Genomic DNA, 17,326 nt, shown 5'->3' with positions numbered 1-17,326 from the left:
ATTCTTGAAATTAGACAATCTAAACATTGCTGAATGGATTGCCAGTGAAGATCACATGCCTAAACTTGAGCAGCTGGTGTTACAAAAATGTGAGAAGCTCAACGATGTTCCCATTGATTTTGTGGAGGTATCTACCTTGCAGATGATTGAAGTGCAGCGCTGCGGTGACTCAGTTGAAAAATCAGTTATGAAAATTAAGGTGGAGGATAAACTCCGATTTGGAACTTATGATCTGAAGGTCATTATCATTCACTAGATTGGAAATTCCATTTTCTTCTTTATCTTTGCACTTGCACTTCCAAGAAAGGAATCATAGAATTTCGCTTGATATATTTAGTCCCATTTACTGAAAGTGTTTCATGATCATCCGAAACTTTTTGCTGCTAGCTGCTAGTTAAAATTTTGATATTTTAGTATTGAAACAGCCAAAAGGAGCTCTAAATTCTTCCTCTCCCACAATTTTCACAAAGTATACTGTTCTTTTTTGTTCTTTTCAGATCTAGAATTGCCATTGTCCTACCACTTGTCTGCTACAATTTCTGCTTAGTTATGTTGATTGCTAGATTGAGTAAATGGTCAGTTTACAAATGGCAGAACTACAGGCGTCATTACTTTGTGGTGGTGTGAGAGGAAACGACTAGAATGCACTATGCACAGTAGTTGAATGTTAAAAAGTAATTTGCTAGGCCTTGAAGAAGTTAGCTTCTCTAGAAGCTATGAACCTTTCATTGACAAAATTTTGCCTGGAAAAATTTCACCTACGCCAGGTCATAATCAATTATGTGCTGAGTATTGATTTGAGAAAAGGTCAACTAACAGGCTTTTCAGATTTCATTGTTCAAACAGTCTGAACGGATGACACCTAAATTAATACTGATGACAAGCAAAAGTTCTTCACAAACTTGCTCAGAACTTTTTCAGTCTACATGAAATTGACATGAATAAGCAAGGGCAGTGCTTAAGATTCTAGCCCTCTATAACAAAGGCAATAACGAATTAGGTAATACTTATAGTCGAATATCACATATGATGTTTCCATGAGCACAAGGGCTATCAGACCATAGATAAAGAAGAACACCACAAGGGGTGTGTAGTCGGTAATCACAACTTTCTGCACTATTAATGCTTGGCAACATGCTACGATTGTGAAGACCGCGGAGTAGAAGATGGAAATCATGTCCGTCACATAGTAGAAGGGCAGGGAAAGATAAAAATCCTCAGTTTCGAATCGCATAAAGATAATCACAAGCAGGGTCCCCATGGTGAACAGAGCGGAGAACAGCCCTCCAGCTAAGTAGAACATCAACAAGCCGAATTCCCAGTGCCGGTTGCTGAGAAAAATGGCCTCTCCAGTCTTTTGATCGAAACCTCCAGGTACAGTAAAAATTGCAGCAAAGTTTATGGTACCAATGAGGGTAGACACAATCAACACAGCGTTGGCCAATTCTCTCACAGTTCTCTCAGCATTTTCGCGTAGGCTTGCATGGTTCGTCTCGAATACTTGTCTTGCTGTCTTCCCATCAGAATTTTGTAGTTCCCAGAGATATGGATAAGAGTCATATTGAACCCGCTGTTGAGCCAAAGATCAATCATAAGTTGCAAATAGTCTGGAAAAGAAAATAAAACAATATACAACAGGCAATGCAATACTGGTATTAATTTAATTTGGCACCTTAAACCAGAGGACTGCCCACATCATTTGCTGAAAAACTCCAGGGGGAGTGCTGGGAGGGGATTCCAGGTGTGCTGCGAGATGTATAATGCTATTTCCTTCGTGATCAATAGCACTTAGCATCCTGTCCATGTTAGTACCACTAGTCATCAAGTGGTCGTACAAGAACCATTTTTTCTCCGCCACTGCAATTTGCAGTATATTCCTTCCTTTTCCATCGAAGGTATACAAAGCTTCAGGGTAGACACTGAGGATTTCCTGAACTACCTCAATGATCCCCAGTCTCGTTGCTTGTATTAGTGGATCTGGCATCCTATTTTTCTTTTCTGATGATATCCCAAACTGGCTGCCTTCAAGATCTTTGTCCTCTGTATGCACATATTGGCTCCAATCTTCTCTTTTGATTAACCTTTCTGCAAGCATTAGTGCAACTGCATGGCTTTGCTTTGCATCATCAATTTCTTTAAGCCAAGGAAAACCTAGAGGGCAAATACATCAAATTGGATAAACCATTAATGAGTAACTCCATTAATGAGTACTTCAAGATCCATTACATGTCCTAGGCTTTTTGTTATTCTTAGCATCTATTATTTTGGCACAAATCTATTCGGTTCTTAAAAAGAAACAGTTTGAGGAGGTTCAATTGGCCGAAATGAATTTCTAGACTTGCAATTGAAAACCACTTGAAAACTAAATTCTTACATGGGTTAGGCATGATAAAGAAACTAATTTACTCAAAGGAAATAAGACGTTCTTGTAACTGCGAAGGTAGGCTAGACAAGACTATGCTTCAACTCTCAAAAGAAGAATTTGGGAAAACAAAATTTTATCGACATATTCTATCATCACTAGCATGAGTGCATATGTAGTAGATGCAAGAAGATGCTTTACCCAAGATATAATTGACAGAAGAAGATCTGTCCAATTTATGAATGGAAGCTGAATTGCTTGGTTCTTCTGCACTGTTGACAGGTTGCGATTCCTTGTTCAAGACCGGAATACCTGCCAGCAACACAACGAACTCATCACTCTTTCAAAATTTTGAGGGCATTTAAAGCCTGCTTCCTCGAAAAAACCAGCTGGCAGATAAAATGGTAGTTCAAATTGCTTCTTCATGGATCCCAAAACCATGAAACACTAAATTAGATGATTTTTGGCAAGGTCTCCAGCCTAAGCACAAATTCATGTCACCAGAACACACTACAGTAAAAATTAGTTTACAACTTTTGTCACCCAACGTCGGGGAGGGGAATAATCACATGCTTGATAGGATCTGCATTGACTTCAAAACCATATCACATTCAGCCCAAAGATAATTGTCAATTTGCCTAATCAACTTTGCGGGTAGAGTACTTAAGTACTTGAAGAAATTCGAATGTCTCTTAAGTCTGGGAAAAGAATTATGTTGCAACTTGCATGTGGGTAATAATACAGCACTTACACCAATAGATTATAGCTCGGAGCATATGCACAGGAATGAGGGACTTCGTCCCAAGATCTCTGAGCGTGTAGGCAGAAACACTCCTGAAGGACTCTGGTTTTGCAGCCAAAAGATGTAAAGCAGTTTTTCCTTTTTCATTACGTTTGCCAGCAAGATCAGGATACGACTCCAATATGCCAATTGCCAAACCTGTTTGATACAATAGGGCGAAACATGTAGGAAGAAGTAAACTTGAAAAGGACTAACATTTAATGCCACAAAATCCCACATCATATTCCACTAGCACAAACTTAGAGACAAAAGATAAGATAGCATAATCTGATAAACTGAACAATCATAGAGTTCAAATTCAGCAACAAACTTGATTACTTATGCAGAGACAATCAAAATTTTACTTGATAGAGAAGCTTACTGTAATATCCTCCAATTACAGCAGCATGAAGGATTGTGCATCCATCATTCCTCCTCATCATGCAATCACCGATGTACTTTTCCAGAAGTGAGAAAACTTCCTTTTTCCCACATGCAGCAGCCACAAAAAGAGGGGTTTCACCCAGTTTGTTTCTCTCATACGCTAAATCCTTTTCTGTCCTTAACATGATCTCCGCAACATCCTTGTGGCCATATCTTGCAGCTTCATGCAATGCAGTGTCGCCATTGACATTCTTTGCCTTCAGATTTTCACTGGTCACAAGACCATCCCGGAGAAGTAATCTGACGGCATCCTCATTTCCGTAAATGGCGAGAAAATGGAGAACAGTATCACCAAATTTATCAAGTGGTTTCACACCTTCTTCCCTCCAGAAACTGCGAAAGGTTTCTTCTGATTGTTTTTTTCCCTGTATGACTGCTCTATAAGCAGCAGATCGGTTGCTCCTATCCTCGTTGATTCTTGAGCTTGCCATTTTGGATAGCCACAGAAAAAAAAAATATTCTTCAAGGTTCTTATGAGAGTGCTGTATCAAGTAAATCATCCATATATAGCATCAGAATTTCGTGTATGCGAAATGCCAAAGTGGTAAGGTACCACTCAACAAAAGAAAAGCTTGGAGGAAATAACAAGCAAGGAATTGCTTTAGTGCTAAAGGTGGACATAAAAAAAACACTAAAAAGATTACCACAAACACTAAAATGATTACCACGATTTTAGAGAATCCTACAAAATGGTTTTAAATGGTTTAAAAGCTAGAATATTGGCCCCTCCAAAATGTGATAAAGGATGCTCTTAGTCTCAGACCCCACCAACTACCAAGCCTCTGGTACGCTGACGCCTACTTTTACTGTATTGACCTTCAAACGCAAGGAAAGAACAATGCCAAGAATAAAGCTACCAGCCAAATTTTGCAAGCATAAAAGAATAAAAAGTTGTTTGGTGTCATTTGAACTTACCATCGGAACACAGTCTATTTTTGTTGCATTTTTACCCATTGACTAGCGGTCAACACTAATGATTGAGCAAAAAAGATGTTGATGACTTCAAAATAATAATTAGTGAAAACAATATTGGAAAATATCCAATTATTGTTTCTTTCTCTCGGGAGTTTCTCCGTACTCCTTGCAAATGGAATCCAACCAACCACTTGAGAAAATCACATGCTCTTGAAATATATTCTATAATCTAAAATCAAATCATTTCATGCATAAAGAAGCCATAAAATAATTAGTAAAAAAAGAATACCATCCAAGTTTTACAACAAAATTTTCGATTGAAATATTCAAATTTCCATGATACGTGTAAAAGAGATATCTTACCAAAACTTGTGTCCTACCTTCATTTATTGATTTTGCGCAATTTAGAAAGAATATGTTTAACAATAGCAAAGTTTTGAATTCACTTAATATGATTAGATTTTTTTTTGGGGAACTCAATACTTGATTTTCTAAAAAAAATGAATATCATTAGAAATGGGTGAAATGAAAAACCTGGACAGAAAAAAGAAGAATAGAGGAAAATGGAGATAATGGTAAAATTGAAACTTTAAAGATCATTTAATAGTAAAAGCTAATGTGACTTCATAATAGGAGGCAAAGTGCAATAACAATAACGTTAGAGAGGAAAAAATCCAAAAGGCACCAAACGTTGGGGGAGCTTAGTGCCTTTAAGTTTAAGGTGAATTTCCATTCTACGAGAAAGAGTCAACTTATAGGAGGTGCAAGTAACTTAAATGGCGTAATAGTTTGTTACATAAAATGAGTTTCGACGTTTTCACTATTAAGTCAACTCATGTTATCATCTAAATCTTCTTAGGTGAAATCTAAGAAGCGGGGAGCAAAGATCTTTTTATGTCCTCTGAATTTAATTTCAACCATCAGACAAAAACCTTTTGGGCATCTTTATCTTAATTATTAATTCTTACCAAATATTTAATTAATTGCAAAGAATGAATGTAGTTCATACTATTTAATCAATATGTGTCAGAGATAAAATTATGATCCTATATTTAAAAGGCATTTTTTGTGATCCACCAACATTTTCAAAATTATAACAGGTAGGTTCAAAATTTCAAACTCATCCACTTTTTGCTTGAAAAAGTTCGCATAAGTATCATGTTTTATAAAATTGTGGAATAAAAGTAAGAATACGTATGTTTTCATTTTTTTTCAACAAAAGGAAGAGGCGGTGCATGCAAGATCTTATTGAGAAAATAGAACAAAAACTAAAAGAAGTATATTTGATATTGGGATAATATGTCTAGCATGCGAGGGACAAAGAAAGCACAATGCGCATCTGAGGACTACTTTTGCAGTATGTTCTTTATGAAGCCGGCCCAAAAAATCAATTGAGAGGCCCTTTGCAAAGCTGGCCCATTAATAAGCTTGAAATCAATAAGTATGGACAGGTGTGCATGTTTTGCTAATCCAACTACAAATGATCATAAATAATTCGTGGGCCGTTGTACAATCTTGCTGCCAAACTGCCATCCCCACAACTGCCAAATTGCTTCTTTCCCTGCAAGCCCTTCTAGAATTCAGTTGTCTCATCATCAAAACCGTTCAATTTTTCTTCCCAAAGACGGGGCTGCCTCTCTTAAATTCTTGATGAAACTTCACCCGAAACTCCTCCTACTACTATGGTTGCCATAGAAGAACTAAAGGCTAGGTTGCACTATGCAGATTGCAGAGTAGAACGTTGAAGGGATTTGCCAGGCTTTGAAGTTTTTTACTTTTCTAGAGGCTATGAACCTTTAGTTGACAAAATTTGGTGCCCGGAAAAATTCCACGTACAACAAGCCATAGTCAATTATGGCCAATACTCCATAACTTAGTGTTGAAAAATGAACATTGATTTGAGAAATGGTCAACTCATAGGCTTTTTAGTTTTCATTATTAAACAATCAGAACCGTTCACTTTTTTTTAAATAAAATACTATGAACCCTTTTTCATTTTGCATATTGTCACATGACTCTCATGAATTTATGCTTTCATGTAAAGTGAAAATGGATGAAAAACACCTCTAATTAGTGCATTTTATAAACGCGTGTAATAAAATTAGAATATTCACTTAACTCCTCACAATTTTGCATATATCTACATGATTTTTCTATGACCTTATGCAAAGCGATTAGACCCATATTCTCTTTTATCCTTAAGTAAGGTAATGTTGACATGTCAACTGACGATATTAGATATATTTATTTCCATTAAATATCCACTTTACATAAAGTCACAGGAAAATATTTGAATATTTTAAAATTTTAGGGGGTCATGAAATAATGTACAAAACCACTAGTGATTTATCCTTTTTATTTGCTTCTATTTTGCAGCTGACTTTACATTAAACTTGATGCAAGTTAATCTATAAAAATGAGCTGAGCTTTCTTGTTTACTTTTTTTTTTGGTAAAATTCTTTAAAGAAAGTGATTCTTGAACACAATGGCGGAGCTATATACATTTGAGGGTGGGCGATTGCCCTCCCTCGAATTTTCAGAACACTCTTTTATACCTTAAAACATTATCCATTGCATTTTAACGTCAATATAGTTTAATAATTTGCACATCTTCAAATTACAAAACTTGTATATTGCACCCCCTCAAATAAAATAATAAGGGGTACTTACTAAATTTAAATTAATCAAAATTTCATATATAATAAGAAAGAAGTGAATAAAATCCAAAAAATAAGAAACAAGATAATACATGTATTCAAAGTCAAATAATCCCATATTAGATTGAGAGTAATATGGAAGGGATAGCCAATTACATTTAAAATGTTTAAAAGAGAAAAGAGCTAATTATGGGGAAAGAAGAACAAAGAAAAATACACTTAGAACATTTCTTCTTCTTTTTTTTTTTGCTTTACTAAATTTGAATTACCTTATACCATTACTCTTTTATTTAGTTGATTGAACTACTCACTCTTGGATGATTTGTGATTGTGTAACTTATTTTGGATATTGAATGCATTGCAATTTAATGCTACTTAATTATGCATATAATTTTGTGAAATGCTAATAGTTTATTCAACTAACAAATAAAATGAGTGAAATTGTTAATTCTAATTTTTGCTTTTCTGGGAACATATATAAGAGAATTTTGCTAGATAACTTTGGATTTGACAAATTTATTGGCCACACTAGATTTCTTAAGATTAGTCATTTTATGCTAACTATCAATAAGTAATGCAACACATTACATATCATATAAGAAATTAGACATTTTTGCATTTTGTAGTTGCTCAAACCACTAAGATAATTGTTTTGAACCCTAACAACTCCAACTACCAGTAATATAGTTGATTATCAATCCAACTATTATATTGCCCAATAATATACGGTTGTCCCCGCTAACTTTAGGTCTTGGCTCCGTCACTGCTTGTACATGTTTATTCAATATTTTAAATGTAAAAATTGTTCTTTAAGGGCTTCATAAATTGATTTTCAAATTTAGAATAACATAACAGTAAACTTTAAAATATGTTGGGTTAAGGCAGATGATAAGGCATTGGATCTTGAATTTTTTTCAATGTTTTTCCAAATAAGATCCTGAGTTAGTCAATTTATTGCTAATTGGTTTTGAAAATGCATATCAAATTCTTTATGGTGGTATTTCTTGCTGGATTTCAGCTTTTATTCATGAACATGTTTATTGTTACACTCTTGACTTGGTATTTTTTTCCCCTTGACTCGATTTTTACACCATAAGCTTCAAATATTTTAGAACTTTGACCATCCATACCTCAAACCCCGTCTTAACAAATATTTCATGAATCTAATTCGATTTCAAGGTCTCACATCAATACCAAGCCAAGCATGACAGAAGATGTTAACAGACAATTTGAGGTTTCCCAAATATTTCCACCAAATTAATTTGAAAATCCTGTTTCATATGCCAACTTCAGTTTTGGTGGCTCTCATCAAAAGAGGAGTTGTTATTAGACAACATATATCATGGAAGTTTCTTAAGGAATTCTAATCAAATTATTTAGATCAGCTCTATCAATACCAATTGAGATGGAAATTCAAGTTCTTTATCAATTGGAAAATTAAACACCAAATCCAATTGAACGAATAGGGATATCAGCCAAGTAATTTTGAGATCCCCTTTTCAACTTTTAAGGCCACATATTTCCCCTCTTCCCTTGAAGGCTTAGATTCTAACTTACACCGCAGCATGCTAGAGTTTAATTACACAACATCCAGGAAGTTTATCAATGGCTCCGTCTAGATTATTTATTTTTGTAGGTATTTTTAAAATATTTTAATGTACCAATGTATATGAAAAATTTTTACTGTAAACGTTTTTAGTGGTGTTTTTGAGATATATTTTGGGATATTTTTAAATTTTAAAAACTTTTTAGGTTATTTTTTAAAAATTAACACGACCACCCACCACTGCCACCACCCCCTCTCTCTTCCTTCTCCCATTCTCCTCCCTCTTTCTCCTCTTCCTTCCTCCTCCCTACTCTTCCTCTCCCCTTTCCTACCACACCCTACCCCTCCCCTCCCCTCTCCGCGATCTGGCCTTGACCAAATAGCGACCAGAAGGTCACGCGACCTTCTGTGATCTGGTCAAGGCTAGATCGGAGGGTAGGGGAGGGGTGGGGTATGGGGGGAAGGGGGAGGGGAGGGGATGAAGAGGAAAGAGAGGGAGGAGGAAGAAGGGTGGTGGCCGTGGTGGGGTGGGGGTGGTAGTGGTAGTGGTAGGTGACGGTGATATATAGAAGAAGAAAATATCGTAGATTTTATTTTTTTAAAATTTTTTTGTATATTTAGAATTGTTTGGATATAGTGAAATTTTATCAATATTATTAAAATATTTTTGGGGGGCAGTAGTAGGAGTGGTTTACAGGATTATAAGTTGCTGGTAAATCACGAGGATCTGAAGACATAAGAATTAAGCTGTACTACAGAAAAAGAGATATAACTTAGATAGAATAGACAACTCCACAAGCTAAAGTGTAGATAGGATCACAACTAGCAGATTGAGAAACCTGACAAAAAATAGGAGACCCTTTGATTCAATTCATATGAAAATAGAGAAATAATAATTGGAAGGCTGAACTGCATAGACAATATCACATCTTTTTCAAACACTACAATATAACGACCAAATGATGGAAATCAAATGGACACTCAATTCAATTTAAACAAGATACATTATTTTCAAATGATTTACAGGAAAGCTCCTTTATTGCTCTTCGAACTGAGGGTGAATCAAGACTTTCAATCCACAGTTTCCCATGTACCACTATGAATCTTGAATTTGCCTAGCTGAATCTGCAACAGACCATGATGAATAATACACCTCAATTGTCTCTAGTCTATCGATGCTTCGAAAGCTAGAGGGAATTTCCTCCAAATTTGAACATCCATCTAGCACCAACTGCTGGAGGCAAGAGAATGCTGGAGGCAAGAGAAGCTGCTACTTGAGGCGCTCCATTCTTGGAGATTAGTGTTTGAAAGTTTCAAGAACTTGAGATGAGAAAAACCCTCATCCATCACTTCCCAAGCATTGAAGAAATTGTCCCATATTTGGAGAACCCCTAAGTTTGGTAGCATCCCAATGATTGACATTTCTTTCCAGTCTACATGACTACTTACCAGAGTCAGCTTCTTCAAGTTTGGAGGAAACTTAATAGGTTGAGGAAAAAAGAATTTTACATATTTAAAGTTTGTTAATCAAATTTGAACGTTTCTAGCATTCTTAATCTGGAAAGATCAGGGAACTGAGCATGTTTCATGGCATCTGATAATGTTAAATGGCATCCTGAGTTTACAAGATTGGGCATTATTGCCAATACCTCATGTATAGAACTTGAAGGATGTACCTAAGAGATAGTTTGTCGATTGTACAGCACAAAGGGAGTTGAAGAACTCAAACATGCACTTTCAAATTCCAGCTCCCCTGAATAATGCAAATGCCTCACCGTTACCATTTGCTGAATATCTTCTGGTAAAGTCACATTTTGTCCCTTTTCTGTAACAACAATGAAGGCTTCTAGGTTCCATAGTTTAGACAAGGGTGGTAGCTTTCGAAGGTTATAAATCCTAAGAGCCAAGTAGTTCAAATGAACAAGCTCCAGTATATTAACAGGAAAGTGGTCCAGGATGATGTATCCTAAATTCAACACTCTTAGAAGTTTATAGACAAGTGAGATATCTATGTGTGTGAATTTGACATCATTTGGAGGTATGTAGTGGAAATCAAAAGAATGAAAGCATTTAATATTTTGTGGGCGTGAGCTTACATAAGGTAGTTCTGCTTCAAGGCATTGGCTTCCAAAAGAACTTTTAGTCGAATTTATAAGATCTCGAGTGTTTTTTTCTTTTTTTAAGATCCTGAGTTAGTAAATTTATTGCTAATTGGTTTTCAAGATGAATATCAAAATTCATTATGGTGGTATTCGAGTTGGATTTCAGCTTTTATTCATGAACATGTTTATTGTAACATTCTTCACTCGGTTTTTTCCCTATAAGAAATTCACCTAAATCAATAGATGACAAGCAAAAATTCTTTACAAACTTGCACAAACTTTTTCAGTCTACACAAAATTGACATGAATAAACAAGGGCAGAGCTTAAGATTGTCGCCCTCTATAACAAAGGCAATAACGAATTAGGTGATACACATAGTCGAATATCACATACGATGTTTCCATGAGCACAAGGCCTATCAGACCATAGATAAAGAAGAACACCACAAGGGGTCTGAAGTCGGTAATCACAACTTTCTGCACTATTAATGCTTGGCAACATGCTACGATTGTGAAGACCGCGGAGTAGAAGATGGAAATCATGTCCATCACATAGTAGCAGGGCAGGGAAACATAAAAATCGTCAGTTTCAAATCGCAAAAAGATAATCACAAGCAGGGTCCCCATGGTGAACAGAGAGGAGAACAGCCCTCCAGCTAAGTAGAACATCAACAAGCCGAATTCCCAGTGCCGGTTCTTGAGAAAAATGGCCTCGCCAGTCGTTTGATCGAAACCTCCGGGTACGGTAAAAATTGCAGCAAAGTTTATGGTACCAATGAGGACAGACACAATCAACACACTGTTGGCCAATGCTCTCACAGTTTCCTCAGCCTTTTCGCGTAGACTTGCATGATTCGTCTCGAATACTTGTTTTGCTGTCTTCCCATCAGAATTTTGTAGTTCCCAGAGATATGGATAAGAGTCATATTGCACCCGCTGTTAAGCCAAAGATCAATCATAAGTTGCAAATAGTCCGGAAAAGAAAATTAAACAATATACAACAGGCAATGCAATACTGATATTAATTTAATTTGGTACCTTAAACCAGAGGACTTCCCACATCATTTGCTGAAAAACTCCAGGGGGAGTACTGGGAGGGGATTCCAGGCGTGCTGCGAGATGTATAATGCTATTTCCTTCGTGATCAATTGCACTTAGCATCCTGTCCATGTTAGTACCACTAGTCATCAAGTAGTCGTACAAGACCCATTTTTTCTCCTTCACTGCAATTTGCAGTATATTCCTTCCTTTTCCATCGAAGGTATACGAAGCTTCAGGGTAGACACTGAGGATTTCCTGAACTACCTCAATGATGCCCAGTCTCGTTGCTTGTATTAGTGGATCTGGCAGCCTATTTTTCTTTTCTGATGATATCCCAAACTGGCTGACTTCAAGATCTTTGTCCTCTGCATGCACATAGTAGCTCCAATCTTCTCTTCTGATTAACCTTTCTGCAAGCATTAGTGCAACTGCATGGCTTTGCTTTGCATCATCAATTTCTTTAAGCCAAGGAAAACCTAGAGGGCAAATACACCAAATTGGATAAACTATTAATGAGTAACTCCAACGTGGGCGGTTGGGTCCGGGAGATGCATTACATGTCCTAGGCTTTTTGTTCTTCTTAGAATCTGTTATATTGGCACAAATCTCCTCGGTTCTTAAAGAGAAACAGTTTGAAGAGGTTCAATTGGCCAAAACGAATTTCTAGACTTGCAATTGCTTGTTTATACCTTTTTCTAGGACATGCCGATGATTAAAAGATGTGTGAAATAAAAGGAAATTGAAGAGAGCATGCAGGCCAAGCTTAATACCACTTGAAAACTAAATTCGATCTTACATTGTTTAGGCATGAAAAAGAAACTTATTTACTCAAAGGAAACAACATGTTGTTGCAACTACGAAGGTAGGCTGGACAAGACTATGCTTCAACTCTCAAAAGAAGAATTTGGGAAAACAAAATTTTATCAACATATTCTGTCATCACTAGCATGAGTGCATATGAAGTAGGTACAAGATGCTTTACCCAAGATAAAATTGGCAAAAGAAGATCTGTTCACTTTATGAATGGAAGCTGAATTGCTTGGTTCTTCTGCACTATTGACAGGTTCTGATTCCTTGTACATGACCGGAATACCTGCCAGCAACACAATGAACTGGTAGTATCACTCTTTCAAAATTTTGAGGGCATTTAAAGCCTGCTTCCTCGAAAAAACCGGCTGGCAGATAAAATGGTAGTTCAAATTGCTTCTCCATGGATCCCAAAACCATTAAACACCAAATTAGATGATTTTTAACAAGGTTTCCAGGCTAAGCACAAAAGCATGTGACCAGAAATACTACAGTAAAAATTAGTTAAAAACTTTTGTCCCCAATGTCGGGGAGGGGAATAATCATATGCTTGATAAGATCTTCATTGACTTCAAAACCATAGCACATTCAGCCTAATGATTATTGTCAATTTGCCTAATCAACTTTGCGGGTAGAGTACTTAAGTACTTGAAGAAATTCGAATGTCTCTTAAGTCTGGGAAAAGAATTATGTTGCAACTTGCATGTGGGTAATAATACAGCACTTACACCAATAGATTATAGCTCGGAGTATATGCAGAGGAATGAGGGACTTCGTCCCAACATCTCTGAGCGTGTAGGCAGAACCACTCCTGAAGGACTCTGGTTTTGCAGCCAAAAGATGTAAAGCAGTTTTTCCTTTTTCATCACGTTTGCTAGCAAGATCTGGATACCACTCCAATATGCCTATTGCCAAACCTGTTTGATACAATAGAGCGAAACATGTAGGAAGACGTAAACTTGAAAAGGACTAACATTTAATGCAACAAAATCCCACATCATATTCCACCAGCACAGACTTAGAGACAAAAGATAAGACAGCAGAATCTGATAAACTGAACAAGCATAGAGTTCAAATTCAGCAACAAACTTGATTACTTTTTCAGAGACAATCAAAATTTTACTTGATAGAGAAGCTTACTGTAACATTCTCCAATGACAGCAGCATGAAGGATTGTGCATCCATCATTCCTCCTCATCGTGCAATCACGGATGTACGTTTCCAGAAGTGAGAAAACTTCCTTTTTCCCACATGCAGCAGCCACAAAAAGAGGGGTTTCACCCAGTTTGTTTCTCTCATACGCTAAATCCTTTTCTGTCCTTAACATGATCTCCGCAACATCCTTGTGGCCAAATCTTGCAGCTTCATGCAATGCAGTGTCGCCATTGACATTCTTTGCCTTCAGATTTTCACTGGTCACAAGACCATCCTGGAGAAGTAATCTGAAAGCAGCCACATTTCCGTAAATGGCCAGAAAATGGAGAACAGTATCACCACATTTATCAAGTGGTTTCACACCTTCTTCCCTCCAGAAACTGCGAAAGGTTTCTACTGGCTGTTTTTTTCCCTCTAAGACTGCTTTATAAGCAGCAGACCGGATGCTCCGATACTCATTGATTCTTGAGCTTGCCATGTTGGATAGGGACAGGAAAAAATTCTTCAAAGGTTCTCATGAGAGTGTGCTATATCAAGTAAATCATCCATCTATAGCACCAGCATTTCATATATACGAAATGCCAAAGTGGTAATGTACCACTCAACAAAAGAAAAGCATGGAGGAAATAACAAGCAAGGAATTGCTGTAGTGCCAAAAGTGGAAAGTTAGAAATGCACTACAACGTACGATTACCAGGACCTTGGAAAGTCCAAAGAAGTCTTTTGAAAATGTTTAACCAGACGAACTTATCAATAAATTCCATAAAAATCTAAACTAAAATGGCTTTGATGCAATTTAATTAATTACCAGCTAAACATAAAACATAAAATCTGGAAAGAAGCTAGAACATTGGCCATCAACGGAACACCAAAATGTGATAAAGGAAGCTTCGAGTCTCAGACCCCACCAACTACCAAGCTTCTGGTACACTAACGCCTACTTTATTGTATCGACCTTGAAGCACAAGGAAAGAATAATATTGGACCCAAACAAAAGCCAAGAATAAAGCTGTACATTAAAGAAACGTGGTATACTACTACATTAGGCAATAGCTAAATTGTGCAAGCATAAAAGAATGAAACGTTGACCACTCTTTTTACATTATTTTTGTTGCATTTTTACCCATTGACTAACGGTCAACACTAACGATTGAGCAAAAAAGAGATGACTTCAAAATAATAATTAGTGGAAACAATGTTGGAGAATATCCATTTTTTTTTGTCTCGGGAAGATGTCCGTACTTCTTAAAATGGAATCTGACCATTTAAGAAAATCACATGCTCCTGAAATATATTCTAGAATCTAAAATCAAAACATTTCATGCATAAAATAAGTCATAAAATAATTAGCAAAAAAAGAATACCATCCAAGTTTTGCAACAAAATTTTCTATTGAAATATTCAAATTTCCATGATATATGTAAAATAGATATCTTACCAAAATTTACTTGATATGTGTAAAATTGATTTTCACAATTTGAGAAAGAATATGTTTAACAATAGCAAAGTTTTGAATTTACTTGATATAGTTAGATTTTTTCTTGGGAACTCAATTCTTGATTTTCTTAAAAAAAAAAAAAGGATGAGTATCATTAGAAATGGGTGACATGAAAAACTTGGGCAGGAAAAAGAAGAATAGAGGAAAATGGAGATAAGGTAAAATTGAAACCTTAAATAGTTTTTAATGGTAAAAGCTAATGTGACTTAATAATAGGAGGCAAAGTGCAACAAAAATAATTCTAGGGAGGAAAAAATCCAAAAGGCACCAAACGTTGGGGACTTAGTGCCTTTAAGATGAATTTCCAATCTACGAGAAAAGAGTCAACTTACCGGAGGTGCAACTTAAATGGCGTAATACTTTTTTACATAAAATGAGTCTCGACGCTTTCACTATTAGGTTAACTCATGTTATCATCTAAATCTTTTTTTTTATTATTTTTTAGTTTTTCTAGTAGGAAAGAGTGAAATCTAAGAAATGGAAGCCAAGACTTTTAAGTCCTGTGAATTTAACTTTAACCACTAGACCTAAATTTTTTAGGCATCTTTATCTTAATTATTAATACTTACCGAATATTTAATTAATTGCAGATAATGAACGTAGCCCATGCTTTTTTGACAGGTTGTCAAGCCTATGCAAAAATAAATTTCTACTCAAATTAAATACAAATTTTGTATCTAGTGGTAAGTAGGGTCGAATCTTCAGGGACTGAGATTAATTTGTTCCTCCTAGAGTTCAAAATAAGGGGGGTTTTACAAAAATAGATTAGACTGCTTGAATTAAATAAATAGATAAAAAAAATGAATGGCAAATTGTAAAGACTCAAATTATATTGGACAGGCTCTAGTCAAGAAGCAACTTCGGAAATGGTTCTCTTAATTGATCATCGATGCAAGAATAATTCCACTTATAAACTGATAAACAAGTTATAACTGCCAAACAAGCGATGGCAATTAATTTCTCCTTAATTATCGATAGCCAAGGTACAACCGTTAGTTATTGCCCTAATTGCAAAATAACCCTAAGTACGACCATAGAGTTCAATTTCTCAATTGCTTTAAGATTTAGAGAAACCCTGTTTTAACCAAACAACACGCTACGAGGGTTCTTTACAAATTAGTCCGTATATTTTTCTAACATAATCCCAATCACATCAGTTACCACTACCTTAGAATAACCAAACAATTATGGATTCAATTATTTTAATTGGTTTTAGGTTATTGAATTAATCTAATATCCGAGCCCAGGATAATTAAATAAGAAAATAGAGCAGGAAATATACGAATACCAGAAAATAATAGGAAAAGTAAAATCAATTCGATCTCATAATTTAAATCGAACCAAATCCTCTATTGTTCCTTGACTAGAAATAAAAACTTAGTTCATCTCAGTTAAAAAAATCCCGCGCAAAATTGTTGAGTTAATTGTTGATTGCATTCTCAAAAATTGGATGAATAATTCCGCTCGAGTACTCCAAAGAAGAGAAACAAGACCAAAGTCAAACCTTCCTATCCTTTGAGCCAGAACAAGACTAAAAGCAAAAGGAAGCTGTCCCCTTGCTTGTGGCGGCTGACCTGCTCAAAAGACTCAGTGTGGAATCTTTTGTTTCCTAATTGAATTCTATTTCCTATCTTCAGCCATAACCACGGCAAGGAAATCTCCTAATTAATCGATTTCTTATTCTAGCTAAACTACCTATGTCAATTCAAATCAGACAATCAATAATGGAATATTCGGGGGTCCGGCGTTGCACTTTCAATTGCTTGATTGATGTCACGAGCCATTCCCGTGTTTCCTGAATCTTGATTTGACACGGGCACGTCAAATAGCAAATGTAGTGAGGAATTTGCTCCTTTTTACAATATTTTATTCCAATTTCCTGTGATCAGCACAATTTCTAAAAGTGAATAAAATTTGCCAGTTAATGCACATTTGGTAATATAATGAAAGGGAATTAATTATAAAATATATGACAAAATTGCGACCTATTAATTCTCCCCACACCTAATTCATGCTTG

The 17,326-nt window shown here is 36.0% G+C and overlaps 2 protein-coding genes across 2 annotated transcripts; both read right to left on the bottom strand.

The window, feature by feature from the left end:
* Positions 1–808: 808 nt before the first annotated feature.
* LOC113751646 lies at positions 809–4,132 on the bottom strand. The gene is made up of 5 exons (XM_027295731.1): positions 3,526–4,132; positions 3,114–3,302; positions 2,564–2,674; positions 1,673–2,151; positions 809–1,570 (listed from the first exon to the last, which is right to left on the bottom strand). Exons 1-5 carry the CDS (start codon positions 4,085–4,087, stop codon positions 959–961), a joined length of 1,953 nt encoding a protein of 650 aa, XP_027151532.1. The 5' UTR covers positions 4,088–4,132; the 3' UTR covers positions 809–958.
* Positions 4,133–11,105: 6,973 nt separating this feature from the next.
* Positions 11,106–14,288, bottom strand: LOC113752364. The gene is made up of 5 exons (XM_027296480.1): positions 13,796–14,288; positions 13,384–13,572; positions 12,831–12,941; positions 11,846–12,324; positions 11,106–11,743 (listed from the first exon to the last, which is right to left on the bottom strand). Exons 1-5 carry the CDS (start codon positions 14,286–14,288, stop codon positions 11,132–11,134), a joined length of 1,884 nt encoding a protein of 627 aa, XP_027152281.1. The 3' UTR covers positions 11,106–11,131.
* Between the last annotated feature and the right edge of the window lie 3,038 nt (positions 14,289–17,326).

The sequence above is a fragment of the Coffea eugenioides genome, chromosome 11, assembly GCF_003713205.1.
Source record: "Coffea eugenioides isolate CCC68of chromosome 11, Ceug_1.0, whole genome shotgun sequence".
NCBI lineage: Eukaryota > Viridiplantae > Streptophyta > Magnoliopsida > Gentianales > Rubiaceae > Coffea > Coffea eugenioides.
The sequence above is the reverse complement of the archived record's forward strand: the minus strand, read 5'-3'. Positions and strand labels throughout refer to the sequence as shown.

Coding starts and splice junctions, on each gene's coding strand:
- LOC113751646 (XM_027295731.1), bottom strand. CDS start 4,087: ATGATTTACTTGATACAGCACTCTCATAAGAACCTTGAAGAATATTTT. Junction 2,675..3,113: donor CCGAGCTATAATCTATTGGT/GTAAGTGCTGTA, acceptor TGTTGCTGGCAG/GTATTCCGGTCTTGAACAAG. Junction 1,571..1,672: donor GGGCAGTCCTCTGGTTTAAG/GTGCCAAATTAA, acceptor TTGGCTCAACAG/CGGGTTCAATATGACTCTTA.
- LOC113752364 (XM_027296480.1), bottom strand. CDS start 14,288: ATGGCAAGCTCAAGAATCAATGAGTATCGGAGCATCCGGTCTGCTGCT. Junction 13,573..13,795: donor TGTCATTGGAGAATGTTACA/GTAAGCTTCTCT, acceptor TGTATCAAACAG/GTTTGGCAATAGGCATATTG. Junction 12,942..13,383: donor CCGAGCTATAATCTATTGGT/GTAAGTGCTGTA, acceptor TGTTGCTGGCAG/GTATTCCGGTCATGTACAAG.